The sequence below is a fragment of the Diprion similis genome, chromosome 8 (genome assembly GCF_021155765.1).
Source record: "Diprion similis isolate iyDipSimi1 chromosome 8, iyDipSimi1.1, whole genome shotgun sequence".
NCBI classification, from domain to species: domain Eukaryota; kingdom Metazoa; phylum Arthropoda; class Insecta; order Hymenoptera; family Diprionidae; genus Diprion; species Diprion similis.
Genome location: NC_060112.1, coordinates 1,336,843 through 1,354,843, shown reverse-complemented (window position 1 = coordinate 1,354,843; position 18,001 = coordinate 1,336,843). Strand labels below are relative to the sequence as shown.

General features: G+C 36.9%; 5 protein-coding genes across 9 annotated transcripts; 3 read left to right on the top strand and 2 right to left on the bottom strand.

The window, feature by feature from the left end:
* Window positions 1-466: 466 nt before the first annotated feature.
* On the bottom strand, window positions 467-1,389 carry LOC124409954 (signal peptidase complex subunit 1). Its single transcript, XM_046887940.1, has 3 exons — window positions 1,227-1,389; window positions 831-890; window positions 467-751 (listed from the first exon to the last, which is right to left on the bottom strand). The coding sequence occupies exons 1-3, from the start codon at window positions 1,257-1,259 to the stop codon at window positions 569-571; spliced, it is 276 nt and encodes a 91-aa protein (XP_046743896.1). The 5' UTR covers window positions 1,260-1,389; the 3' UTR covers window positions 467-568.
* Window positions 1,390-1,655: 266 nt separating this feature from the next.
* LOC124409947 (ubiquitin carboxyl-terminal hydrolase MINDY-3 homolog) lies at window positions 1,656-4,068 on the top strand. 3 transcript variants are annotated; one of them, XM_046887927.1, is made up of 5 exons: window positions 1,656-1,843; window positions 2,374-2,785; window positions 2,880-3,148; window positions 3,276-3,573; window positions 3,684-4,068. In XM_046887927.1, exons 2-5 carry the CDS (start codon window positions 2,547-2,549, stop codon window positions 3,988-3,990), a joined length of 1,113 nt encoding a protein of 370 aa, XP_046743883.1. In that variant the 5' UTR covers window positions 1,656-1,843; window positions 2,374-2,546; the 3' UTR covers window positions 3,991-4,068. The 3 variants fall into 3 exon arrangements, with proteins under 3 accessions (XP_046743883.1, XP_046743882.1, XP_046743881.1); XM_046887926.1 differs by having other exon boundaries at window positions 1,656-2,112; window positions 2,387-2,785; XM_046887925.1 differs by having other exon boundaries at window positions 1,656-2,112.
* Window positions 4,069-5,689: 1,621 nt separating this feature from the next.
* On the top strand, window positions 5,690-8,266 carry LOC124409948 (ell-associated factor Eaf). Of its 3 annotated transcripts, none has more exons than XM_046887931.1 (6): window positions 5,690-6,221; window positions 6,693-6,817; window positions 6,892-7,123; window positions 7,213-7,446; window positions 7,524-7,819; window positions 7,917-8,266. In XM_046887931.1, the coding sequence occupies exons 2-6, from the start codon at window positions 6,721-6,723 to the stop codon at window positions 7,955-7,957; spliced, it is 900 nt and encodes a 299-aa protein (XP_046743887.1). In that variant the 5' UTR covers window positions 5,690-6,221; window positions 6,693-6,720; the 3' UTR covers window positions 7,958-8,266. The 3 variants fall into 3 exon arrangements, with proteins under 3 accessions (XP_046743887.1, XP_046743888.1, XP_046743884.1); XM_046887928.1 differs by having other exon boundaries at window positions 5,693-6,221; window positions 7,949-8,264; XM_046887932.1 differs by lacking the exon at window positions 6,693-6,817 and having other exon boundaries at window positions 5,692-6,221; window positions 7,949-8,264.
* Window positions 8,267-9,509: 1,243 nt separating this feature from the next.
* LOC124409945 (golgin subfamily A member 4-like) lies at window positions 9,510-16,730 on the top strand. The gene is made up of 9 exons (XM_046887924.1): window positions 9,510-9,792; window positions 9,958-10,045; window positions 10,115-10,272; window positions 10,353-10,673; window positions 10,752-14,724; window positions 14,803-15,119; window positions 15,346-15,375; window positions 15,634-15,936; window positions 16,011-16,730. Exons 1-9 carry the CDS (start codon window positions 9,706-9,708, stop codon window positions 16,032-16,034), a joined length of 5,301 nt encoding a protein of 1,766 aa, XP_046743880.1. The 5' UTR covers window positions 9,510-9,705; the 3' UTR covers window positions 16,035-16,730.
* On the bottom strand, window positions 16,231-17,879 carry LOC124409950 (transmembrane protein 177). The gene is made up of 2 exons (XM_046887933.1): window positions 17,667-17,879; window positions 16,231-17,436 (listed from the first exon to the last, which is right to left on the bottom strand). Exons 1-2 carry the CDS (start codon window positions 17,843-17,845, stop codon window positions 16,662-16,664), a joined length of 954 nt encoding a protein of 317 aa, XP_046743889.1. The 5' UTR covers window positions 17,846-17,879; the 3' UTR covers window positions 16,231-16,661.
* Window positions 17,880-18,001: the final 122 nt, after the last annotated feature.

Genomic DNA, 18,001 nt, shown 5'->3' with positions numbered 1-18,001 from the left:
GATATCTATGTTTTTTCACCATGGTTTATCCGTTTAATTCCGTCCTGTTCTAACAATTCTTGGCGCTTTCTTTTAAATGTGTCCCTTCTGCTACAGCAGCACCATCGCATACACATAGGTTGACCAAAGTCTACTCTCCATAAATGTCTACTACTAGATCAATTTAAACCAGTAAAAATAAAATACAAAGCCAATGGCTGTCTGCGGTCATCGAATAACAAAATCAATAGTATCGAAACCCCATGGTCTATCGGTTAATTTTGCTCTGACGTCATTGACAAATTATCTAACAATATTAGTTATTCTAACTATTCGAGAACGACTAATTCAAATTCTTAAAATTTCGGGTCAATAACTTGCAAAATGCAAAACACTCGACACAGTATATTACATGATTGAATTTATCGAAGCATTGTGTAGTGCATCTGCAATCATCACTGCAAGGTTTTTGGAATAATTACAACGGTTTAAATTGGAGAATACGAGATTCCATATTTAAGTTATATCATGTTGTGATTGTGAATCAGTAATAAGAAGTAAATGTTTATTTAGTTCCTAATTCAGTAATTTATTTCTTCTTCTTGAACTTTGTTGGCACTTCAGGTTGAGGCTTCTGCCAATCTAGAGGCTTGCGACGATACATTGGCCATGGCGGAATTGTGACTATGCCAGCTAAGACAAAACCTGCCCCCAAAATGTAAATAGTTTGGGAAAATTGCTGTATTGCATAACCCCAGACAAGCCCAACCACCTGTAAAAACGAAAATAAATGTATTGGTTATGGTAATTTCAGTTATATGATAAGAGATCAATTTAATAAATCAACTCACTCCGAACAACGTGACAATTACCCTGGAGAGTTTTTCTGCCCTGGCTTGGCCGTCATAGTCCTTTAAAAAGTCGTAAAGATACACACACAGTTAATTACGGTTCATTATTCTTTCCAAGAAGGGAAGGTTAAAAAAATTAATGCTGTAACGAGAAACTGAATCATTCCCAGTCGAACCACTGATAAAGAAGAGCTTAGGATTTTCTGAATGGTTTTTTCAGCATAAGCATGTAATACAAGTATCGTGAAGTCGAAGGGGAACAGCAAAATTTCAAGGAATTATCAGTTTAATTTGATCTTGAAGCTTTTTCTCAGGTTATGAACAACGGCATATATGATCGATATTCGACACGTTTGATTTCAACAATCTACGTCAATTATGAGATGAGAAACTTACCATGTGTGTTGGCAGTGAGTCAAAGAAATCCATTTTTACAGAATTATAAAATAATTCACTGCTTCTTTACCAATATTTAAAACCCACAGATGGTTACTCACATCTGACGTTGCACGGGAAACCCTTACCTGAATTAAATCACAAACTTACGCAATGTTATAGAAAGTACAGCCGATGTAAATTACATTGCATGGAGAACAGTGATAATAAAAATGTAGGTGGCAAAACTCGGGGAAAAATTTCAATATTTTTGGACAAAAATTTGAGGTCGCCTGCGGCGGTTGAAAGAACCTCATTCAGTAGTTCGAATTTGAAACAAATTTTTTTATTCAAAGATATCGTGATGTTTGTGACAATGCTTTTCGTAAATTATGAGTTGCGAATGACAATAAAACAACGTGCTTATGTACGTGCAACAACATGTTTATGTAATTTTTTTGTATATGTTTTACGCGCAAATTATTGCTTAAATAACGAATCGGGGATAAGAAGAATAATAATGGTCCGTAAAAGAAGGGTCTGTCCGCTCATTCGCCGAATGGTTAATCACAATGGCGACACCCTTGGCAACTGTCGAACGTGAAATATAGGTTATTAAGAGTATAGTCCTTTCGAAGGTATTGTTTATTTGAATAAACTATTATTGTCACAATTGCAATAGTATGTCGTATATAATTCCGCTCATATAACACACATATACGACGACGACGACTACGACGACGACGACAAGGACGACGATTTTCGCTGAATGAAAGGAGCGATTTTCTTTCGGAAACACTTATAATGGCTGGTAATTTAGCTAACGACACAGACCTCGTTCAAGAAATTAAAACACTGCTATGGGGTCCTTCTGTCAAATGCGACGTCTTCAAACAGTGGTCTCAAGGTTAGATAAATAATCTCACATCAACCTCTCACATCATGTCTTTCGACATCATCCTTGCCGCATTTTTTGATCATACTTTTCCCCTAGACGGTCGAAATTTTGATGCGAAACAACTAGCTTCATTTGATTGTAACACACCTTTTCCATATTTAGCCAGATCAGATTCTTTTCCTCACTGTGAATAACTAAAGGAAGCGGTATAAAAAAAGAAAATAAGAAACAACACATTCAACATCTCAGAACCAACAATTTGTTTTACAGGATTTTTTTTTAGTAATGACGAGCCAACAGCTTTGGTCCAAGCAGAGGGGGGTCCGTGTGCGGTAATAGCACCGGTTCAAGCTTTCATACTGAAAGAATTGCTATTAGAAAGCGATATCAATAGTTGGAAAGAGATTGGAACCGAACAATGTAACTTCTTGCTGGTAAAGGCAATGACGGAAATAATAGCACGTGCCGCGGACAGCCAGCAACCTAGATACTGCATAGTTCAAGCAATGGGCACGCAGGGGCACGGCTCGACATCTATGAATTGTGAAAACATTTCAAACAAGGTACCAGACCCGAAGTCTTCTGAGGAGAATAAGCAGAATGACGAAAACAACCAGGAGACAACAAACTCGATGGAAAATAGACTGGAGCTAGAACCTGACATTTTTCATTCGCAATTGAGGTGGCTATTCAGACTTACATGTTTAGAAAATTTCAAATAATGACTATATCAGATGTCGCGTGATCTAATAATGTTAGTCAACATTTTTTTTCAGGATATTCACCATTGATAACATGGATGAGTTGAAAAAATACTTCTCTGACCAAATTGAAATGCTGAAAAATCAGTTTGGCATTCTGTTATTCCTGTACACTGTAGTATGTACAAAAGGTCTTGCAGGAATGCAATCAGAAATGTCTGATCCCATGGAGCCACTTATAGACTCGACTTATGGTTACGGCAGTCAAAGTTTGATCAATTTAATGCTTACTGGGCGCGCGGTCAGCCACGTATGGGACCATGACCAAGATGTTGGAGGGCTCAGTTAGTTTCAAATAACCTATTATTACATGACTTATGAATGAGTTGTGAGAAATAACAAAATTAAAAAATTCGTTCTTCGTCGTAATTCAATCAAATAAAACTTGATCTTCTTTGTTTCTGATTTCAGAACTTCAAGGTATAGACAAGCAGAACTCTGTTGGTTTTTTAGCCTTTTTAGAGCATCTGAGATATTGTGAAGTTGGAACATTTCTAAAGGCCCCTTCGCATCCGATCTGGGTTCTTGGTTCTGACACACATCTAACCGTACTATTTTCCCCTGAAAGAAGGCTGGTGAGCCCTGAAACACCTGCCGATCAGGCTCGAAGGGTATTCAAGAAATTTGACCCCGAAGGAAATAATTTTATATCGTCCAATCTGTTGCAAGATGTCCTTGCCGAACTCGATCTCGTAGCAGACACAGAGTAGTAAGTATAGCATGAGAAAATTTATGGTGTAAATCTTCATAATCCCTGGAGTGCTCATTTGACTAAATTGAAATTTTAACTCAAAATAAAAAAAATAAAAAAACTTACAGTGTTGAGATAATGAGGAAAAAATTGGACAGCGAATCTCTAGGAATTATTCTGCTAGCAGCTTTCATGGACGAATTTTTTCCCGAAGATCCTCGTACTTGTCCTGACACATTTCTGTTGTTCCACTACAACGGTTTGCCACGAAGCAACCTAGAAAACAAAGTCACATATCGGAGAGGACAAGCTGTGCTGCTAGAATGTACAGTTAAATGTATTTTAGATAGCAATCCGATGTTAACAGTATTGCAAACTAAATGGCCGAGCATCGAGGTACAGTGGGACAAAGGACAGACACCCAGTGTCAACTAGAACAACAAAATTTTTTTTTTGTTTTATACGAAAGTGTAGAGACTCGGCATAATCTCTATGACTGAGTCTAGACTGTGTGCAAAAAAAGTAAAACGAAAATAATAAATCAGAGCACCTTAGGCATTGAGGTAAAGACATGTTAAAAAATACGACCAGTTACGTATTCTAAATCTATAATAATAAAACTACCTTAAGTAATATCTAAGGTACCAATTGTCTGGGGTCGTGACGGTTTTATTTATATGTATAAAAATTAATGATATTAAATTAACGAAAAACAGCACATTCCGGAAGCAACCTTGACTTCTCGAGTTAGGACGAACAGCGGGATTGTACATAGCTCTGGTCACATCTGGTAGTTTTCTTTAATTTGCTAACAGACGTTTCAATGTTTCAAAAGATCTGGGGGCCATAAGTTTGTAACGATTATTGTGAAAATATAGTCAATTGCTTCTGCTGCAAAATTTTAAAACAGTAGTAGTAGTAGTAGTAATAACAATAAAAATAACAATAATAATAATGATGATGATGATGACAATGATTATGATGATGACGATGATGATTATGACGATACTAAAGTGCTGAAAGCTTTTGTGATTCCGATGAAAACGAAAGTTAGACATTATTTTGCTAAGATGTACGGATTTTTTTGCACATAAGCATGGAGATAACAGGGAAAATTATGCACACAAATACGACTGATACAATGAAAAAATCTCAGCGGAATTAAAACAACAATTGTCTTAATTTAAAGCAGATTCCCCCTCTGCCATAGTTACGTTTTGTAGTACGCTTGCTGTGGTATTCTTGATTTGCCTTGTTAATTTGGAAAGCCGGTAGTATAATATAGAATCAACAATAATGACAACAATAAATTCGTTGCTTTATGCAAATGCTCTGAAGACTGAGTATAATATAGGAATCAATGTTTAGAGTATAACTACCGCGTTACGTTTGTAATAAGGTTGCGTACCAAAAGGGAAAGAAGTGTCTTTGAGGAAAAATATAATAATGATAACATTGAATAAAAAGAAATACAAAGTTACGCTAATAACGATTATAAATGAAATTAAATAATAATAATAATAATAATAACTGATGTAAAGAGATGTTTTCAAACATTAGGTATAGATGATGTTTCTGAATGAATATTGATACAGGAATAAGGTAGCGCATACTAGAATCTTCTTAATATATTCAGTCAAGAGAGTGAGAAAGAAATATAGCTATTCATCTTATTGTATAAGTTGATTTTTTTTTTATTTGCACAGTTTAGACAACTAGCAACATATGTATTTAATCTGACTATCATAGTGTACATGAGTACATGGGATTAATAGTGAATTATTTATGACGCTCTTCTAAAATTGTTGAAAAAGGAAAACTAATAATGAAATAAAGAACAATAACACCTCTCATGATATAGTTATTCGTCTGAATCCAAATCACTCATTGTTACATTTTATGCGTATGTAATCTGTGCCCGTGCGATTTTTCAAATTTTTTACGGACTTAACCGAAACCGCCGATTGGCAAGAACGGGTCAAGAGATCGATTGATTGAGAATTTTCGCCAATCAGAGCTGGGCTCTGTGAAATTTTTCTACTGTCAAATAGGAGAAACATCACGAAATGTCAGTTGCTCACGATTTTTATAGTAATAAAGTAGTGGCTGAGCTGTAGGTTTTTTTTAAACCAACAATCAAGTTGCATGTAGTACAGTGATTTGCTAATACGAGTGTCGAGGACGAAGGATAACTTGGAAATTTGTGACAATCGGAAACATATTCGAGGTTATGTTTCGCTTGCGTATTTTCCCGTTCTACGGAGTGACGTCACTTGTTACTCATGCGAAAATATGTAACAACCGAAGCTGCCAGCACTTATGATTTTTCCTCGCGATTTGCAAAAGAGCGCAACAAGTTCCGATGATCGCGACGACTTCCGTCTGCTGTAAGATTGCCGGGCCCAGATTTTAGAATTTATATCACAGCTGACAAAGTCGACGAAGGTCGTTGTAACCAATCAGGAGGCAGATTTGATCGGGAAACTTCTTTTATCACCAGTGACAAAAATTTCAGAATCCCAGGTCCCCGGATGCCATTTTGACGCTATCCAGTATTCATTCCCCTTCCTTCAATTTGTACATACATACTTGTCACGCCATGAGTGCGAGAGTTGCAGCCCGAGACTAAAAATTGGGTCAATGGAATATGTAGCGTAAATTTCGAGGCAAGTTTTCACCATTATTTTACACAACTTTTCAACAATATTACAACCGTTTTGACCGACTCTATTCCAATTCTTTCTAAACTCGTATCTAATCTATCCAGCTGGTTTTTACCCGAGCAAACATTACGCTTTTCTCCCTTCATTTTTTTCTTCCTTTTTTCCGCTCTAATCTTCCAGAAACGAAAAAATATCCAAAAAGTCAAGTATATGAAGGAAATATATATCTTACTTCTAATACAAGAAACAGCCTGATCTTCCAACCTTTATCCACAATCCTAGCATGTTTTCTTACTCGACAATGTGGTAGCAGTGTTAATGGGGAAAAAGTGGTTAGATAAATAATGTAGAGTATGAACAATAATTTCAGTTCCTTGCAAAAGTTGCAAAAACGATCACTTCTATTTGTCTGCATTCTTCTAACTTATTAATGCATTTGAAACAATGTTTCATCGTGTTATTAAATCAATACAGATATTTGTGAGACGCTATTTCCTCTGAGATGGCCGAGAAGCTTGGCCTCGGCCCTGAGGTACGGGAGCTTAAGCTGGGTCCCAGTTTTACCAACAAGAAGTCGACCGCGTTCCATACACTCAAGTGTAAGTATCGACACGCTAACATTTGTAGTCTGTGTTAAGAACTCAAATAACCCAGCTAATTTTTTTAATCGTAGATGACTTCAAACCGGCCAGTGTGGATGTATCTAAGATGGCACAAGTTGACGTTGGATCGAATAATACCATGACTGTAACTGTGCCACATTTAGATGGTGCTGGAACACCTCATACTGTCTTCAAGGGCTCCCAGCGACCGTATCACAAGGAGTGTGTATTGATAATCGATCGTGTCACAGGGGAAATAACACTCGAGAAGTTGTCATCGAATATACAAGTGAAAAAGACGCGGTAAGTATTGTTAGAATCTATCGATTCCTAGTTTTGCAGAACACTACATTTTCAAGATAGTGAAATAATGACAAATGCTTGCGTCGCAGAACCGAGCCTAAGAGTCAATCATTCCTGAGTATCCCCGGGCAAAACAGCAACAACCGACCTTTCACGCCAGTTGAAAACAAGAAAAGCCCGACTCACGGTAGGGCCAATGGAAGAACCAAAGTGGCTACTGGGAGAAAGAAGGAACCTATGGTTCAGCTACATCCAAAACAACACAGCCCTCTTCAGGCGTCACCTTATCATGGAAAAAGCCCCCCAAACATACCTAGTAACAGGTATCAAACGATCGGTTGATATTTACTAGTCCCCAGTGCCTATACATTGTATTCTCTCATGCAACATATCATTTCAGTTCTCCTGTACCACCTTCCATGGCACAGTCAACCTTGGCTAGTCTTCCAATGATCGGTTTAGACAACGACGACTTTGCTTTGTCTTCTATGATGACGCCCGCTCAACCTTCGCACGGTTCGGCACCACCCAGGACTGAAACTCCGGTTATTCAGGAAATAACTCTGGAGGAAAGCGCTCCTGCTACCGAAAGTGATGAACGAGCTCTCAGTGACTCAAGTTCTAGTAGCTCCAGCTCTGATAGCTCTGACAGTGATTCCGACACTGAAAATATACCAGTTCCGATGACAACTAATGGTAAGTATAGTTATTTATACATGTTAATTGGTTATGCCTGCTAAAAGTATTTTTCTTTCTTATTTCATTGATTTGGATTTACACAGGTTTTTTTCATCTTATTCAATCTCGTTATTGATCTACTTTCAGGACATCTAAACAGTATGTCCGCATCTCCCTCGTTGTCAATGCCCGATAATTTGCTTAACGATGATCTACAATTGTCTGAATCTGGATCGGAGAGTGACTAAAAATGTTATCTCGCTTATTTATCATCTCTTGACTTGAATTGGGGAGAGAGGGCAGTAAAGACGCGAGTTTCACTATATCGGTCATTGTGGAAGCCAGCAGTTCAAATTTTTGAGTTCAAATTTTTGTAGCTGACAACCACAACATAATATTGGATGAAAGAAATTACTTTATAAATATGTACAAAGCCTCATGTAATGAATGAATTAAATGAATTGTTCATTATAGCTTTCTTCTTTACATCAGAGTATTCAAACTCAAACCTTCTTTTTTCAGGGAGAGTCAAATTTTTAACTAGCATACCTATACGACTTTATACGAACTTCAATCCCATAAATTATAAATAAGCCACGAGATGACATCAATGCGCAATTGCATAGCATAGACTTATAAAGATAGACTGCACGGTCCGCGCACCGAGCTGTAGCCCTTATTAGAGAAAGAAACCAACAGCGGCAGTTCGATCTCTCGCTCTAATCGATGTCTGGCTTATAAGCATGGTCAAAGAGCTCGGCTCCCGCTATTTCCCTTTTTAATTAGGGCTTCAGCTCGGTGCATGGACCGCACTATGGAGGGTAGAGACAAGGAGGCTCAACTTATATCCTCAGTCAACGCATAAAGCTAGCTGCGGCTAAAATTTCGGCAAATATAGCCTCCGTGGTTCTAATTATTGTCGACGGCAGCGCTGGTGCAGATTATTCTCGGATTTGTAATTTCAAGTGTGATCAACATTGTAGTACGATTACTTATTCAGAATTTCTATGATGACTTTTGACCTCGTCAGGCTTCTGCATTCTACTTATGGGCTCTGTAATTTTATGTGCTCCGGCCTTCACATTTGGATTAATGGTTTTTGTTGTTACATTCCATCTAGGGATATTTTGAATAGTTAGGCGGTCCTTTGAGTGATCTGGTGACAATTTGTGACTTAGAATAGCGATGAGGAATAAATTATACGAGCGTTCCGATCGAATGTTACAAAAGTAAAAGTGTAGCTAGCATGAACGAACGCTATCTTTGCCTAACTCACTTCTGATTGCACGTCTCGGGTTTTTCGTCGCCTCACTAACTATATTAATACTATCCTTATGGGGTGCGTTCCAAAATTAGTTGCCAGTGCTGTCAACCCTTTATGCTTTAAGTGTCAACCATCTTTTATCTCCTTTGCATTGCCGAGTTTGTGACTAGCTCTGCCTCTGTCTTGAGAAGTTTTCAGCGCTACCCGCTAGTTTCGGAACGCACCCGTAGTCATCGTTGTTTTACGAACTAGTTTCGCCTACGAATTACTACAATCTCAATCTAGAATTTATTATCAACTTATCGGTCGATTTTTAGACGCGGTCAGTGTTCAATAATCAAGATTTTCAATGACAGCTTATAAATTGTCGGCGAAAAAATAAGTTTCAAGATCACTCACTGTATTAGGGCTGTTTTTATCATTGTCTAATTTACTTGAAACTCTGGACAAGACTGACGATGAGTGTTTGGTGGAAAAATGGGTGCCACGGGAGAAGCGCATGTGACAGTCGTCACCATGTAAACGGGGCATAAGTGATCAGTGATCTCATTCCACGTAAACATTCCAGTACAGAGTTAATACACGACCCGAACTATTATTGTCAGAGTTTAATCGGAAAAAATCTGATATTTCAATAATAATGTTCAAAAAATTTAAGGACAAATTGGCCGAAGAAATGAAACAATCCCCGTCCCGGCTGCAAGCTGGCATGCATCAACTAGCCCAGGTTCAATATCATCTCTATTAATCCCTTGAAATTTTAAACAGCCCATATTAAAACATATCACCATCCCCGATAGTTTTTAATCATTGTATCTACCCGCTCCGTACTTTTTTCGCCACAATTCAAGATTGATTCGATTCACACGAATGTCTGCAATTTTTTTAACAGGCAGTTATTTCTCCGGCTGCCACCAACAATCTCATTCAAGACATAACGACGTCTGTTGATGACCTGAATTTAACCACGGAACAAGCTGGTAAGCAGTTTGAACATTTCTGATCACAGACAACGGTTGAAAATTCATTTTGTTTATCGCATATTGCAGAAACACTCCCCAACAATTCTACGTCAAGTCAATTTCAGAGCATAGATTTACAGTCCTCAAATTCAATGGAACGCTCGCGGCGATCATCCTTCAGTAGCGTAACAAGTGAGAATTTTTTTCCCACGTATGAAAGTTCAGGAAACTTGTATCACCTGCAGGTAAAAATTATTATTTTACCAATTTGTACTCTACGTTTCTATGTCCAATACTTAAATTACATAGCAGCAATATATTGCAGTCAGACATGGAACAGTCAGCGAGCGAATTTGAGGACGGTTCATCTTCACTGATTGACCTTATGACAAAAGATCAAGTGTATGACAAGTACAATAAACTGAGGACCAAATACACAAAATATCGCACTGTCTATCGAGAGTTGTACAAAGAGAATATGAAGATGAAATCAGTTCTAGTAGAGACACAAGACAAAGCGCTGAGAAGAATAGCTAATCTCAAGGAACAATGCCAGCTTGAACAGGAGGCCAAAGCGCACCTGGAAGAAGCTTTGAGAAACGATATAGAGGAAAAGGATCATCTCATAAACACCCTGAACACAAAAGTGGGTAAATGGTTTGTAATTACAAAACACGTGATTTGAAATACTATGTGAATTTAATCTAATTTTATTTCCTGCCAGATCAAACTGTTGCAGAGCAATGAAACGAGTGATGAATATTTGTCGACCTCAAATGCTGAAATGCTCAGCGAAAAAAGTAACGTTGATCTCCTTACCGAATCAATAACTATGCCGTCAAATGCAAATGAAAGTTTGATGTCTGAGAATGCATCGTTGAAGGAGAGGATAAAGAAATTTGAAACTCTGCTTGCCAAGTGCAATGAGTCTCTCAAGAAAAACAAGGAGAAAATTGCTCAGCTAACGGAAAATCGAGATATATTAGAAAGGGATTTGAACATATTGAGAAATACCAACGAGGAACGAACGGATATGCTTGAAAGCGAAATATACAAGTCTAAACACGAGATATTATCGCTGAATGAACAGATCGAAGAGCTTAAGAAACGGGAAGAAGATTCGGCCCTTTCCTTGGCTGAAAATAAGTTGTTTATACACAGGGAACTCGAAGTGAAAGAAGAGCAGAACAAACGGCTGGAGCAAGAATTGAAAAAAATCACAGAGTACAAAGATATTCTCGCCGAAGCCGTTGTCAAATATGATCACGAATTCAGACAGTTTGGCGCAGTTATAAATGATCGCAATGTGGAGCCTGATAAGAAATTAACACAGCTCAAAGATTTATTCACGAGTACATCTGATGCCGTGAAACTTGTACAGCAAGATGTTAAACAAAAGTTCATAGGGGCTGAACAAGATATAAGGTCTAAACATGATAAGGAAATTAAACCGATTAAAGAGAATTCAACCCCTGTTGAACGCGGTGTAAATGAAATTGCTGCTAGAACCGAGGAGATCAGTAGATCAAGAGACGAAATTGAAATTCAAAATGCACAACTTTTGGGACTAACAACAGAACTGAAATCGTGTAAATCCACAATAAACGACCTGAAAGAAATGCTTCGAGAATTGACAATGGATGGGGAGCAAGTTAAGAAAGAAAAAGAATGCCTGATCGCCAATATATTGGATTATAAAAAAACTCTTGGCAAACTAAAACATGATTGCAACTCCATAAAGGTTGAAGCGAAAAAGAATTATTCTGAGCAAGAAATGATGATAGACTCCGTCAACAAAGAATTTTCAAAAATATATCAATTTGCTCACACAGTGGTGAAGAAAGAGGACACAAAAACATTACAAGAAGAGGATGATACGGCATCGAGGGTAGAACTGAAAACGATTATAAACGACAATAACGCTCTGAGAAAAAAGTGTGAGCAGCTAATGGAACACAATGAGGAAATGTTGACCAAAGTAAATGAGTTTGACGTTATAAGTTCGAAAAATATTAAACTTATCGCCGAAATTGATGAGCTCAATTTCAAAATGCGAGATATCGCAGAGCTACAAGAAGCTCAAGACAAAATGCAGCAGGAAATGGAGAGTTTGAGGAGTAAAATGCCGTTTAGTAACAATATTGCAGATAATAATGAGCACTTTTCTAATGAAGTTGCTTCATTGAAAGAGAAATTAAATAACTACGACGCTTTAACTCAAGACAACACAGTTTTGAAACAGCAATTGGTCGATTTGAAAAATGAATTAGCTGCAGCTTTGAATAACATAGAAGTAATCAAGTCCACACATGTAAAAAACTTGGATCTAGGCGTAGAAAATTTCTCTAAAAAGTGCGAAGTCTATGAGAGTACGATAACAAATCTGACAAGTAAATTTTCAGAGCAGACTCAGCAGCTTGAAAAGTTGCACGAAGAATTGAGAAAGCAAAAAGATAATTTCCGCGAAATAAACGATAAATACGAAATTCGAAATTCAGAGTTCAAGGAGGCAAATAAGACGTCTGCAAAACAGGTTCTCGAACTAAAAGACTTGAACAAAAAGCACAAAATGCAGTGCGAGGAGATTGAAGCCCTTCGCGAAAGGGAAACAGAGATCTTGAGACAGCTGGATGAAACAATTAAAGTTAGACAAGATATGGTTATTAAATTTAACGAACTTGAATCATGCAAGAATAACATTATTGATGCAAAAAACAAGGAATTTGAGGAGCTTAAATCGAGATACGAAAGATTGCTAATAGACTTAGAATCGTCTGAGGAAACTAAAAACGAATCTGTGATCATGAAAACGAACGAAATTGAAGCCCTGACTAGAGATAAACTAGAATTGGTCAAAAAAATTGATCAATTAAACAGTCAAAACAAAGAAATCCCGATTCTTAGAAGTGCTAATGACACTCAGCAGCAGGAATTGGAAAAATCGAAAACAAACTATGTGGAACTAGCGGAACAGAACAAAGAACTGAAGGAGGAACAAAGCAATTTGTTGAACACAATTTCTGAATTGAAACTCTCCGAAAATAAATTGAAGCAGCAAAATGACGAGTTGCAAGTCAACGTTTCAAAATTGGAGAATGATCTCAAATACCTGCAAGAAAAACTTGAAGAAAGTAAATTGCAGTTACAGGTAGAATTAGAAGATGCTAAATCGCAAATTCAAGAAACTCAGTTACAGAATGCTGAATTACGTGATACTCTTGCTGCGATTCAAACAGAAGAAAATTCACAAGCAGCTCTGAAAAGCGAACTTGACACCAGTAATAAATTGTTAACCTCTCAAGTAAATGATTTTAAGTCCCAATTACAGGAGTTTGAAAATCTACAACAAGTAAACGTTGAACTAGAGAAAGTAATAGAAAATTGTAATTCCCGAATTCAAATACTCAATAATGTAAAAACAGAAAATGTGGAACTCCAGAGAGAAATTGAACAACTGAATGGAAAGCTGAAAAGGCTATCAGATTTTGAAATGGAGAACCGAAATTTGAACATCCAAATTGAAAACTTGAGGTGTAACATATCTGAACTGGAGATTTGCAAGTCAGAGAACCAGCAATTGAATGGAGAGTTGGAGATTTTGCACGTAGCAAAGGCTGAAACTTCGAAGGAGATTCAAGAATTACTAGAAGAGAATGAAAAGTTAAATTCACAGGTCAAAAATTTACAATCCTCACTATCTCAAAAAGAAACAGAGTTGAAGTCATCAGAAAGCAAAAATGCAGAGCTGCTGTGTGAACTGACAACAATAAATTCTGATCAACTGAAGAGCTTGGAAGATAAATCGAAAATGATTAGTGAATTAGAAAATAGGGCTAAGGATTTTGAAAACAAGTTCATCGATCATCAAAAAGAAGTTGAAGCATTAAAAATTATCAATGAAGACCTCGCGGATCAATTGGTAAAAATAAGTGCCGATCAATCTAAGACTTTGAATAATGAAACAGAAAAAACTACCAAACTAGAGAAAGCCGTAAGCGAATTTGAGAATAAGGTTGTTAAATATCAGCAAGAAGTTCAGGCATTGAAAATGACGATCACAGAGCTAAAAGATAATTTGGAGAAAATAAATGCTGATCATTCCAAGGCTTTGGAAGCCAAGACGTTAGAAATATCTGAACTAGAAAAAACAGTAAATGACTTTGAAATAAAATCTATCAAAGAACAGCAAGAAATAGATGCATTAGAAACATCCAACAAAGAGCTACATAATCAACTGGAACAAAAAAATGCCAATCATTCAAAGGATTTAGAAAATAATTTTAAAACAATTACCGAACTAGAGAAAGCGGTAAAAGATTTTGAGAACAAATTAATAGGTAGACAAGAAGAAGTAGAGGCACTGCAAACTGCGAATAAAAATTTAAGGGATCAACTGACGAGTCTTAACCAAAACAAAAATGCCGATGAAGTTTTAACAATGAATTACAATAGATTACAGGATGAAAATATAAAACTGCAAACTCGGGTGGACGAGGCGGTCTTGCTGTATGAAACCAAAGAGTCCCAAATACAAATGTTGTCCAATGAATTGAAACAGCAGACGGAAAAGATGTCAGAAAAGTTCAAAACAAATGAAGAAGAACAGTCAATGAGGATAAAACAATTGGTCAAAGAATTCCAAGCACAAATACACGATAAGGACGATCAGATTCAGGCGGCGTTGGAGAAACGTTTTGGTACAGATTACTTGATTGGAAAAGTCTGATCGCTACGATGTATAAAATAATTTTTCATTGTTACATTTTTCTTTCCAGAACGCCAGCAAAATTATGAATCTGAATTGATTCAACAATACAAGGAACAACTGAAGGACTTTCAAGTTGAGCTTACAGCGAAGTCAGAACAAATTGAAAATCTAATTATGGAAAACAAGGAAACGATCCAGGCTTACAGCGGACAGATAGAGGAACTTACTCAAAAGATAGGCGAAGTTAAGAAGGAGCACACAAATGAGCTACAGAACATTGAACGAAATTGGAAAAGTTTATTACAACAAAGAACGGACCAGCTCGAGAGTAAGCACATGGATGAAGTTAACGAACTGACAAAAGAATGGTCTAATGAAAGAAAGGTAAAAAGAATTAAAAATTTCATTTACAGGTATATTATAATTAATACTTTCACTCAACCCTACGTTTCAGCACTTAATTTAAACCACAGCGATGATAATTGAGAGAACAAACTGATTTTACCCAGGGAAATTCATCATCGATACAACACACTCTATTTGTTCAATTTTGATTTTGTTTCACCAAAATTTTATCCTTCATTTACTATGTTTTTTGCTTTCTTTTCAGGCCGCTGAAAACAGTGATACTTCTCCAGGGGTACATATAATTTATTTCAATATCATTTCACTGCTAACTGAAGATGACTCTGACATTTCACATTTTTAGCAGTACTGTTATTACTAACGGTGTTGAAAAAAGTGTGAAAAACATAATTTAGCCATTTGAGTTCTTTTCATTTTTACATTTCGTTACAATATCTAGGTTCTTACTGTGCCACGAGAAATTCAATATGAACATTCATTACTACTGATGATGTAGAAATACAGAATTAATTTTAATCGCTATAAATTGTAGGAGCTGGAGAGCACGTCGCACGTTGCAATGGCTACCATACAGTCTAATACAGGATCCCTTCACTCGTTGCAACAAACGTTAATATCGCAAAAGCGGGAGCTTGCGGAGCTTCGGAAATTGTTGAGGATACGAAATGACAGCTTGGAAGGATCTACGGAAATCGAATATCTCAGAAATATCCTTTTCGAGTATATGATGGGGAGGGAAACACTAGTTCTTACGAGAGTGATATCTGCCGTTGTTAAGTTTGACCAGGAACAAACTTCAAAAGTACTTAAAAAAGAAGAAGACAAATTGACATTGGTGAGTGAAGAAATTTAATTCCTATGCGCCGTTCCTATAAAAATTATTTCAAAATTCCTAATTTTTTGTTGCAGCTTGGTTCGCTCGGTTTGTTATAACTCAAGGTGAATAAAATCTCAATTTCATTCCCACTGAGTGATTGCATGTAAGATAGTGATGCATTATGTGATTATTTATTTAACTACCTTACGAGAATTTTACTTCCAACTAATCTGTTACTGGCTGAATGAGCGTAATTTGTTTAAAATGAATTGTGCAATGATCATTAACAGCACAGTAATTCTGTGCTGGGTATTTTAACGTTATACGTTCGTTTAGTTGTTCGCAAGAGCAAAATATAATAGGATAATGTGCAGTGCTATATCACTGCTACAATGAAAATTGGCACTAGAACAATTAATATATGAAGAAATGGAAAATCCATTACAAATAATAGATAATTAGATATACGCGACTCTAACGCAAAGCTTTGTACAAATAATTTACGTAATCGAATGTAAGATTTACATGTATGTATGTTAATACCTGATGTATAGTTTCTAAATTAAAACAAATATAAGACGTAGATGCTGTGTGAAGATCAAAACCAAGATATTTTAGAGACTCAGTGTATTTTATATAGAGTTTTCAATTAGTCAACTACTAGCAACAATTGTATTATTTATTAAATAGGAAATAAATTTAATAACATTTTAATGAAATCTACTACCATTTACAAACATCTTTCATCTAAGACTTTTCATCTGTTCGTCAAAATATAGCTTTCTATGTACGAGCGGCATACGTTTTTGTCTCAATAGAAATTGTTCGTTACCCTTAACTGAATACAATTTAGCGCCATAATCGCCCAATAAGCTTCTCAGTGCAACATTGCGCTGTAAAATTTTACCATAGTATTCTTGACCACCTTTTATGTAATCTTTACCTAATTTGCATAATTCTTCGTCACATTCACTGTCATATTGCATTGCGGCAAAATCCTTCAAGGCTGCCCAGGTAGCGATGCTAAACATACCGACGAAGGTGTACAAACAAATCCTGAAGATTGGAGGATGATGAAAACTGTCTAGCAAGACATTGGCCCTGTGCGCGATCGTATAAGCAAATGCAGTAGACACCATTGGAAATATGCAGTTCATCCAGATTTCGTGTGATTGACACCTCCAAACTTTCTGTGCAATAGCAAATTTCTTTGCTTCTTCCGATAGCAACATAGATGAAAGTAAATTTTGACCCTCCGCCGATTTCCAATCGACATTTTTGGCTTCGAGTACCAACGTCGATTCGTCGATATCCTTCAGTTCCTCATAGTTGAAGCTTAACGGAATACCGATGATCACTCCAGAGCGCAGGTTCGTTGATCCAGCATGAATTAAGTCGAATCCGTTAACTATAAACGGTTTTATGAGTCCCCGGATGTGGTCAGGCACTTCAAGGTCGTCCAAGACTGCATTGAACTGTTTTTTTATTTTTGCCGTTACTCGTACCGGATAAGATTTGCTGAAATTTGTTCATTTGATTCACCTTAAAGTAATGAGAGATAATTTTTGCAAGCACTTGTTAAGTGAGGTTAGGATTTCTCTAATTTTCACTAATTCCAATATTGTTGAGAACAGAGTTTGTTCGATACTTGCTACCGAAGTAGTCGATTAACAATTAGATAGAAACAAAAAAAACCGACAATGGAGTGGGGCTACAACATATCATAACCTAACGCGTCGCATACGTACTTGTATCTCTGATAGACTTCTCTGTATGTATCCAAGAACAGACTGTGCGGTAGACAATTCGCGAAAAACGTGCCAAAACCGAAGGTGATAACACATCCTTTGCTGAATTTTCGACCGCTTTCCGTGGCAAACCAAGCCAAACGGCTGGTTTTTCTAACCACTTTGAACTTTACATTCATTGTTTTTGAACGAATGCCATGGAGTAATATTATCGCTTGCTTGCACGCGTCATCTGCTACCCGTGAAAATCTAGCTCAATGAATCGATTGGTTGGACAAGATCCGAGTCAAGTAGAGTCAGAAAGTCAGCGGGTATTTTGAAACTTGTTAATGAGA